The sequence below is a fragment of the Physella acuta genome, unplaced genomic scaffold (assembly GCF_028476545.2).
Source record: "Physella acuta isolate Inbredline_101_S28 unplaced genomic scaffold, ASM2847654v3 ptg000197l, whole genome shotgun sequence".
NCBI classification, from domain to species: Eukaryota; Metazoa; Mollusca; class Gastropoda; family Physidae; genus Physella; species Physella acuta.
Genome location: NW_026731716.1, coordinates 861149 through 871788, shown reverse-complemented (window position 1 = coordinate 871788; position 10640 = coordinate 861149). Strand labels below are relative to the sequence as shown.

Genomic DNA, 10640 nt, shown 5'->3' with positions numbered 1-10640 from the left:
TTGCAACAAACAGTAATAGAAACAATAGCAAACAAGTAGCGTGTACGATTACTTTTACCAGTCTCCCCCTCCCCCCCCCCCCCCACGCATGGAAAATTTAGTTCGCCCCCATCCCCGTCAACACAAGTCAACTGTCAACAGAAATGGTTGTTTTTCACACATACACAAAATTAGACATAAATGTTATAACGCCTTATGTTTTTATAGGTATATATATATATGTCGAAACAGAACATTACAGCCCATCTGAAGAGACTCAACCATTATAAAATATGTTCATGTATCCTTTCGTTTTCAACATTCAATTGTATGCTTTTATGTTCTTTTCTGTACATCCTTTCATATGCTCATATCAGGGGCGGAACTACAGTGCCGCCAGACCCCGCAATGCGGTGGGTGCTCACGCCGTTTAGGGGCCCACAGCCGACCATGAGCGATTTTGTATAGTTAAAAAAATAATTTTCTTGCATTTTTTACTTGACGTTTTTGTAAAAAGAATATTGTAGCTACGGACAATCAAATACACGCTCTTGTCGGCAAAATTCTTTTGAAAAAAAAATCAAAGTCCATTGCGCGAGAGGTCGCTAGATAATATGGTGAGTTTTGCTTCTTTATAGAGTTGGAAAGGGACCCTCATTGTGATTTTACAATGTAAAATGTACGTTTTTGTATTGGTAAAACTACTATTCTGTACTATCCTATACAAATAATAAAAAATAATATAATAATAATAATTTCGGTTTTATTTTTTTAGTTTCGCCACTGGCAACTTGATAGTGGTTTTGTAAATAACAAACAGATCTACTACAGTAGCGAAGTTATACAGTAGCTAACAAACGCTGTTACGTGAAAGAAAAAAAAAAATATATATATATATACATGAGCTGTATATCGTCGGGAGTGTGGTCGTATTTGTTTGTATGCATATAGAGCCACACCAACGTAACACAACCTATTACAAGAGACGATAGCAACACACAGAAATTAAAATAAAGTAGTTTATTTTTATGAGAGCGTGTAATCTTTTGGAAGCAGTTGTTTATACAGAGGGGTAAAACTCAAATCAATAGACTACAAATTAACCCAACAATTACCAAAATATTTGCAAAGTGAGTAATCAATTTATGAAAACAAACCGAGAAATAGAAGAACTATCAAATACAAGATCATGATAAAATCACACCATTTAAATCGGATTTCAACTTGACCCAATACATGATTAAATCCCATAAAATTGCGATTGTTGATGGAAAAGTAATTGTTCACAGATTTTCCTAACAGAGTAGTACATCCATATAAGTGTGATTATTGTTTTTATCCATATTCAAACTCATGCAAATATACTTGTGTGAATCTATTATAATTTATCTAATTTAGAGTTGCTTTTATTACATTTATTAAATAACAATTTAAAATATGTTCAATTTTTTAAATATTTTTATTACAGAAGCCAAAATAAAAAAAAAAACTTGAAAAACTTTGAAAGCATTTTGAGATACTAATCTAAAATTTGTAAATTTTATGAATCTACTGATTTAAAAGATTTGATGAATACAACTTTGTATAAACTAGTTTCACACGTTGTTTAATTCAGATATTTTTCTCGGTAGGGTGTCGCTTCCGGGTGAGGGGGAATTGTTGAGTAGAAAACTCAGTAAAGGTATATATATTTTCAAGAGAGATAAAATAAAATTATTGTTCCCCTAAAAGAAACACTAAAATTACAAATTACAAACAACATGTGAATAAAAGTCATGGCCATAAGTATAATCAATGTCACTGCTACGTCCGCCTTTGGTCCGGAGCAGACAAGAAACATCAGATGGGTCGTAGACATAGCTCCAACATCTCTTCTTATGGAGGCAGGTCATAAAACACTCCTTAAGGTACAAGTAAAGGAAGAAATGCAGTAAAATATATTTATTTAGTTACTTTGCAGCCTTTTTTAATATACACATTTAGGACATCTGTGAAAATAGTACACATTTGATGTAAGTTTATAAAGGTTGTTTAACAAAATTAAATCATCATATTAAAAACAGATACCAAATCAAATTTCTCAGTAAGCAGTATGAAATGTGATATCATTTTGCCTTAAGTACATTTTTTAAAATGTGTAATATATTCGAATAAAAACTCCGAATGCTTATGTAACTGTTTCCAAATGAATAGCCTTTATTGGAAAAGTGTTGTAGGCGTTTCATAAAATATCCAAGTATATAACAACCTGGAGCAGAACGTTCTTGTGGAAGACACTTGCCCTAATATTTTTAAAATCTCGTACGTTGAGGTAAAACTGTACTTTGTAAATATCTAATATTAATTTGCAGGCCCTTTTATTTCTACAGATGTCTTAGGTTTACAAATTTATTCAAACAACGGTTACAACTGTAGGCACAAAGGCCTTTTTTCACATTGGCCGTTTAAACAAATAAAACAATTCAATAACACATAGCAGTAACATAGCACTAAAAATGTGGAATAAAGAAACAATGTTACATAGTTATCATACATAATGAGATAAAAAAGAGAATATAATAGATGAATGAGAAATGTTACAATGAGTCAGGTCATTAAATAATTTTAGTTTTAGTTTAGATTTGAATATATTTTCAGATCTAGATAGCTTTATTTTATTAGGAAGATTGTTCCACAAATAAAACCAGAGTAGGCGAAGCTATGTTTTTGGAAAAAAGTTGAATATGGGAATGGTAAATTAAGACGACGATTTAATTTTATGTTAAAAGTAAATAGATCTGATAAGTAAGAGGGGGCTGTTTCGTGGAATATATAGACTATATACCTTATAAGCTTTTCTTAATATTTTTTGTATCATATTTTTTTTCATAAGTAAATCCCTTTATGTGTTTCGCTTATTATTGCGTTTGTAAAAGCATGCTATAGTGTTTGAATAATAGAATTACCATGTGATTGTTCGCTTGCACAGGAAAGTTGAAATCTTCACTATAAGCATCACATCCTAAAGGAAGATTTAATATTTGGTATTATTTTTAATAGCATACAACCTACATATTATTTATAAAGTAATATAAATAATACATAAACATATAATAGATATATAATGAATATTTATGTATGTATATGTGCTTACGCGTGCGCATGTGGAGGTTTATGTGTGTGTTTTGTGTGGGTGTGCGTGGTGAATAAAAATTTCAGAACAAATTATCTCAAACTAAAATAAATAGCTCTGAACGCTCTGAATATTGAACAGCTAATTCCGCGAAATGTCCCCCTTCCCACCCCCAATGACTACATACAAATTAAATTCAGTGGTTTTTGTTTTTATATCAATATTTGATACTATAATTAACAACGCATATCAGAGTATTTGACTTAAAAAAACATACATTACATATATCTATCTATATATATATATATATATATATATATATATTTCTATATCTCTCTCTCTCTCTCTCTCTCTCTCTATATATATATATATATATATATATATATATATATATATATATATATATATATATATATATATATATATATATATATATATATATATATATATATATATAATTGTATTGCGACAAACAGAGTAGGCATTTGGGTTGAGCATCAATTATTACGTTGCTAGTGACAGACACTGATGGTAGTTAAAGAATTATTATTACAGGTAGAAAAGACTAACAGTAGTAAAAAAAAATCATTACACTAAAGTAGATGAAACTACCATTTGTGAAACAATCAATTTACTAAAGTATATGAAAGAAACGGCAGCGAAACAATCATTACGTAACAGGTGCCAGGATCTAACGATAGCGAAACAATTATTAACCTAAATTATAAGAAACTATCAGTTTTGAAACAACCATTACACTACAGGTACAAAAAGTGCGCTATTATGCTGCTGAAGATACAAGCTAAGCAATAAAGTTCAAACAATGCCTCAAGAAAGAGAATTACTACACTAGTTTATGACCAGGCGCCATTTAGTCGTGAACAATAAAAGCATTTATATACAAACTGTAAAAAAAAGTCATTTATATGAAGAATGTACAACGAGGGTATTTCTAAACGGAGTGTACAAAAATGGCATTTCTTTGTAAAGTTTAAAAATGACAGTAACAATCATATCGTGGTCAGGCTTAAACTGTGCCAGATTCTGGCACATGTAGTGTCGCAGAAACATATATAAAGCATCAGGTCAGGTACAGGTACTCGTAAATATTAATAATTTTTTGAAAAAGTGCATGCAACCTTTTATTAGATTACTTGTATTTACGTTTTTGTTTGTGTTTGAGTTTGAATTTGCGTTTGTGTTTGTTTTTGTGTTTTGAGTTAGAGTTTGCATTTTCGTTTGCGTGTGTGTTACGTTGGCGTTTGTTTTTATGTTTTTGTTTTGGTTTTGGTTGGATGTGTTAGTGTCAAGTTTTAAGTTAGAGTTGAGTTTAGGCTTACGTGTATTTTTTTATCAAACGTCCATGCCGCTATATGCTGCTTAATAAACATACAATTCATGGTCCTTTACAGTTAGGTTTTTTTCAGAGGCCAGTGCACGGCCTGGCTAGTATATATATATATATATATATATATATATATATATATATATATATATATATATATATATATATATATATATATATATATATATATTTTATTAGTAATAATCTTTTGGACAAAGGCTATGGAAGCAAATCCAAAAAGAAAAGCTGCATAAAATCGGAGTCATTGGCCTGAATGGCGTATAACCAGTTGACACGTATAATCAATTGTGTTGTAGGCGTGGTCGAGTCGGCAAAAGCTCGCGGTTGTTAAAATTCTCGATCTTGCAAATCATACTCGATCACTTTCAACGCATAAAACTAAGAACGAAGAAGAAGAATCTTTTTAAAAAGTGCAAGCAATCTTTTATTAAAATACTTGGTTAACGTGTGATCACACGGATTCCCCCCCCCCCCCCCACCCTTTTTTTTGTTAAATAATAGTATAAAAATTATACGTACTGCTTCTATATATACAGGCTATAGTGCTATCGTGATATACATTTTCGTCCAAATTCACCACATCCCCGTCCGATACAAATAAGTAACAAGTACCGCCCTCATGATATTGATAGAAGAAACATTTATATTCACCGATACATCTCCAATAGCAATGCTGTGGTTAAAAAAAGAGGAAATAATATAAATAAGCAAATAATTATTTAACCTTAACATCGTTATATGGGTGTGGACTTTGTGCATGTTGAGAGAATAAACTGTTCAAATTTTCAAATTGATTTTAAAAGGGTAAACCTTCAATGATCCATCTATCATGGTTCTGTAAAACTTACTATGTGTTTCCACAATACAATTTACAAGAAAATACGATTAAAAAAAGCAATGACATTAGTAATGACGTACATATTCGAAACCATTTGTATAACCTTTTACGTGTGTTGTAGTTCCGATTGTTGATGGCATTTTACTATATTTTAAATTGTATTGTGGTTATAAATTTCGATCGTTCAGTACAAATGAATTACCCTGTTAGTTGATTGTATGTGGTACAAAATTTTGTTGATAAAGACTTGTGTATTACCCTGTTGATAGTATGTGGTACAAAATGTTGGTCCATTAAGATATGTGTATGACCCTGTTAGTTGATTGTATGTGGTACAAAATTTTGGTCAATTAAGACATGTGTCTTACCCTGTTAGTTGGTTCGTTGAGGATAATAAGATCTATGTTGTCATAAGCTTCACACTGGGCTGTAAAAATATATACTTTATGAGTTATACGTTTTTAATTATCATTTTTCTTCGGTAAAAATATATTTTATGAGTTATAAGTTTTTAACGATCACATTTTGTCAGCAAAAATATATTCTTATATAAATATATGAGTAATCATTAAAATGATCATATTACTTCATTACACATATAGTTTATGAATTGTGTTTTTACTTTCTCGTATATTCGAAGTATAGAGAAAGTGTTGTAATCGTGCAAACAAAAATCGAGATTTTTTACAAATCTCGACGTTTTACATCTCACTGATACAGAAAAACATAATTTTGCAATCTTGTCCGTATGTCTGTGTGTGTGTATGTGTGTAAACACGATAACTTGGGTACCGTTACAGCTAGGTTAATGAATTTTCATATATAAGTATTTTATCAAAATTGTAGATACGTATCAACTTGTGAGCGATTTCCGATCACCGGAAATGGTCATTTTTCTACTTTGAATTTTTCAAAAGCCTATAACTTGAGTACTATTTCAGACAGATGAATGAAATTTCACATGTAAGTAAAAGATCTAATTCTCTACCATCTGTCAAATTTTGAGTAATTTCCGTTGACCGGAAGTACTAATTTATGCTATTTCCGATTTCTCAAAACGCGCATGTAAATTTATAAAGTACTAATAATATTGCGCACTATTATGCACATTTTGTTTTGGCGTTCGCTTGGTGCGCAATTCTTTTTCTATGAGATTCTATTCTATTTTTAAAGTTTAAGTAATTAAAAATCATGTCTATATTCAAAGTTATATTAGAATATTCGAGAAAGTTTAGGGGAGATCACTATATAAACATAGTATTGTTTATTCGTCTAATTATCATTTTTACGTAATCATGATATCTATAGGCTACTTTACCCTTTATTTACGGAATTATGTTCTGAATGAGATTTTTACTTAAACACTGTGTTACTATATTGCTTTTGGCACATTCAAAGCATATATCGAAGGAAATTTCGTTTCATAAATTTTTAATGGCCCAAACAGATATTGGTACTTATAAGTACCGTCAGTAAACTAGGACATTTTTTTTTCAAAATTTTTTTTTTACAAAACAGGAACAAACGATACAATTTATTAACTAATAACATGGCAATCATTATAACAATCACTTTTTGTAATTTTCACACATAAATACAGCACAAAAGTATATTTTGAGTACGATTTTTACTGGATTTTCTATCGGAACACATCTTAGACCTCAAACACAGCAAAAGTAGTCGACATGTCATGCTCCTTCAATCTTGTCTGTGGTCTTTCTGGTGTAGCAACGGTTGCCGGAAAGAACATGATTTTGCTGGAAGCTTCCAATAGCTAGTACAATGAGCCGCATTAACAAACAAAAGCCTAGTCATTCAGCACGCAACTACAAGTAATACTAGTATAGTTGTAGCCTACTAGAATGTTATGACAAGTCTACACTACAGTGCAAAGTTCATAAATAGAAGTGAGCTCAATGTGTTTAGGATAGCCCTAGTGACCTACTCCTTTCTGTTTACTGATTAAAATTTACCATATAGATCAATACTATATGCAGAAGTATGGACTATTACTAGTCTACAGGTATACATTACGTAAATGCTAGTTGTTGTAGGCAAGACAGTTTAGTGCACTAAATATAACTAACAAATTAAATCTTACAACTAGAACTAGGCTTTGGTATACAAATGAAGTAAACTAAACCTTGTAAACGAGCCTGCAACTGATACCTTTATTCTTGTTAATTTTTTACTTCTAGAAATTAACATGTAATTACAATACTTCTTAGATAAACCATATGCTAAACTTCTTATAAATGTGTAAATATAATTTTTTGAGTACATTTCGATAATTAATTATCAAGACAATATTTATGTAACTCCACATAAAAAATCTGCCATTTTCTAAAAATCTTTAAAAAATGACCGTGTGCCCTGACGGTACTTATAAGTCCACTTGTAAACATCGATCTAATACAAAGACAATTTGATTAAAATTGTATAACTAGAAGTTAAATGCGTTTGCCTGACTATTGAAGTTGCCAATAAAAAATATTTGGGGTTGAAAACTTGAAAAATAAGGTAAAACAAAGGGAAATCAAGAACGTATGTGAGAAATGTACAGAAAAATTGTGAACTACCGATATAGCAAGACATTGAAAATGGCGCCACACCAGTAATTTTCAAAAACAATGATACCGACGACTACCGACGACTCAGGGGAGATAATACTATTAATTACTTCAATAATTTTAAAAATTCGTATTAAATTAAAAATAATACAGGCATTTAGTTAAAGTGGTACTTATAAGTACCGTCAGTAGATAAAGGGTTAAATGTACTCACCCTGGGCACGGGACACGCAGGTCAGCAACAAAACCGCCAGGAATATTTTTGATGTGGTTGACGTCATCTTTGACCAATGCTGGTTGTAATGTATTCTGTGAGTGAAATTTGTTTACAATAGCTAGAGTTACTGCACGTGAGCATGGACATGTCAGGAATGGCTTTATCAGATCAACTTACATTTCCGCCAGGGTTTGAAGCTAGTTCAGAGCATTGCGGGATTTGCTTAATTAGTTAATTTGGCTTGGAGTTTCTTTCATGCACCCCCCCCCCGCCAAAGAACTTTAGCCACTCCCCCCTCCCCCATCGAGCCAGAGAAAATTGCATTATTTTTATTGAAAATATTATATAGCATAATTAAACGCGTTCAGCCCCCTCTCCACCGAATTAACCGGAAGTTTGAAGTGCTCGTTCCTTTCTAAGGAGAAAAATATATAAAAGAAACCCTGATTTTGCTTTCATGTCGTTTACTTGTACTTGGAACTAAGAAACCTTTACAATATCAACTCAATTAGAATGTCTTTTACTTTTTCACATCCTTGTTTAAAAAACTATCCCAAAAGAAGTAAGAAATACTGAAAAAAAACTTTGTATATGCAAAACTCTATTCACTTGATATGATATTGTAATAATTCAGTATTTTGAATACAGCTTATATATATATATATATATATATATATATATATATATATATATATATATATATATATATATATATATATATATATATATATAAAGGTAATAAAGAGGTTGGCCTACGTCATTAATTTATTTGCATTGCCCTAACATCCATTTAACTTGACAGAAATTACATAACAGCTTATACCAGCCTTTAAACTCTAAACAAAAATTGTGTTATTACGTGAGTTGTACAATTTTCAAGCCTAGCAAGCCTTCCTATAGAAATAAACTCACCAGAGTAGACGATCAAGTTGTTTCAGCAACCTTGACCACAAGTGGTGTGCGCGGCGTTTTTATACGGGATGTATGAACTCATTAGCCAATCAAAACACGCGGTAGAAACAGAATAAATCCCACATGTGTATCCAAAGTTTTAGACAATTTCGGATTTAGTGACTAGAATAAAACATAATTTTTTAGAGTATTGGGAAAAAAATCAACCAACGTATTTTTCCATGATTGAGGCTAGTGTTTTATCACTAGAAAATCTTCTCAGAATGTGGTTCTTTTCCTTTTCGCTTTGTTTTGCTTCATATATGGGGAGTTCTTCTCACTCTATACTTAACTGGGAAATTCTGACAAGAACGTATGCGTCAGGAGTATGCCAATTAGAAGTGATATGTTTATTACATTACTTCTGTCTTTTTGTTTTTAAATATGTTTCAAAGATTTAAAATAATGCATAATGAAGCGTTCGTTATGAGATCAGTTGTAGGGTTCAGCAAAAGATATTACAGTCACTACAAGTAAGGGGAGCAATCATCTCCGGCATGTTACCTCACATGTTTACACAGCTATTGTAACCTGGTTTAGTCTGTGTTAATCCATTTCGGCTCCATCTACATACGGGTCGTCAACAAATCTCTAATCCCACATTCGTTAATCCCCGTATCATGCCTAATTTTCATTACTCGCTTACTATACAACAGCTCTGCTCCCCTTACATGCGGGTAGCCAAAGAATATTTAATCTCGCGCTAACTAATCCCTATGTCACATGTCTATTCTGCGTTAGTAGGGGATAGATTATCAGGTAGCTCATTGTATTAGTTATCGCAAAAATTGATATAGTTACCAACAAAATTACATCAGTTAGCTCAACAACAGTGTCGTCACCATGGTGGGGAGTGAGCTGCAGGGATAACCATGAGTCAGAACCCTCGTGCAGATGAGGCTCGTTAGCTGGGGACAGCCACTCTTCTAGGAGAGACAACTCAAAAATCAAACATCTGCTGCCTTTTAGTTTGTTCTTGGACAACGCTAAAATTAAGAACGCAGAAGAAGACAAATTTTCCCCACTGGCTCTAACAACCTAGGTCGGCATAGTCTATTATTGTCATGTCGAATTTTTCTTTCTCTTTGACCCGTTTCCACTAAATTTTGGACCCAACAAACACTTAAACATTTTACGTGTATTTAATCTTTCTACAGGACCTCATCTGAATCTTGTGTATACAGCTAGTAGAACATCAGTCAACACTAGCCTGAGAAAAGGTTAGGGGGCATAACTCAACTATTGAGCAGCTACGGTAATTGACTGTTGGGAGCCAAAGGGTTAGTCTTAAACACGCTTGCCCTTATGTCGTTTGAGGCCATGCCCTTTTTCAAAAGGACTTTGCCCATCTGTTTGGATTTTTATCGAACTTGGACTGTTAAAAAAAACAACACTTTGCTGTAGACGTTTTAAGAAAGATTTGTTCAGAATAAAAATGTATACTCAATGTAAATTAAAATGGATCGTTGGTTTTAAAAACATTGTTTTATCACTATTTAAAAAGAAAAACAAACAAAAGCAAAATACAACAAAGCGACATTTTGCAACATTATGTTGTATTTTGTTATAGTAAAATATCCTGCTCAAATTAAATAATGTGTATTATA

General features: G+C 31.9%; 1 protein-coding gene across 1 annotated transcript; it reads right to left on the bottom strand.

Annotated features, from left to right (window-relative positions):
* Positions 1-1721: 1721 nt before the first annotated feature.
* On the bottom strand, positions 1722-9055 carry LOC131936962 (uncharacterized). Its single transcript, XM_059294107.1, has 6 exons — positions 8995-9055; positions 8080-8174; positions 5664-5722; positions 4977-5130; positions 2925-2980; positions 1722-1880 (listed from the first exon to the last, which is right to left on the bottom strand). The coding sequence occupies exons 2-6, from the start codon at positions 8144-8146 to the stop codon at positions 1722-1724; spliced, it is 495 nt and encodes a 164-aa protein (XP_059150090.1). The 5' UTR covers positions 8147-8174; positions 8995-9055.
* Positions 9056-10640: the final 1585 nt, after the last annotated feature.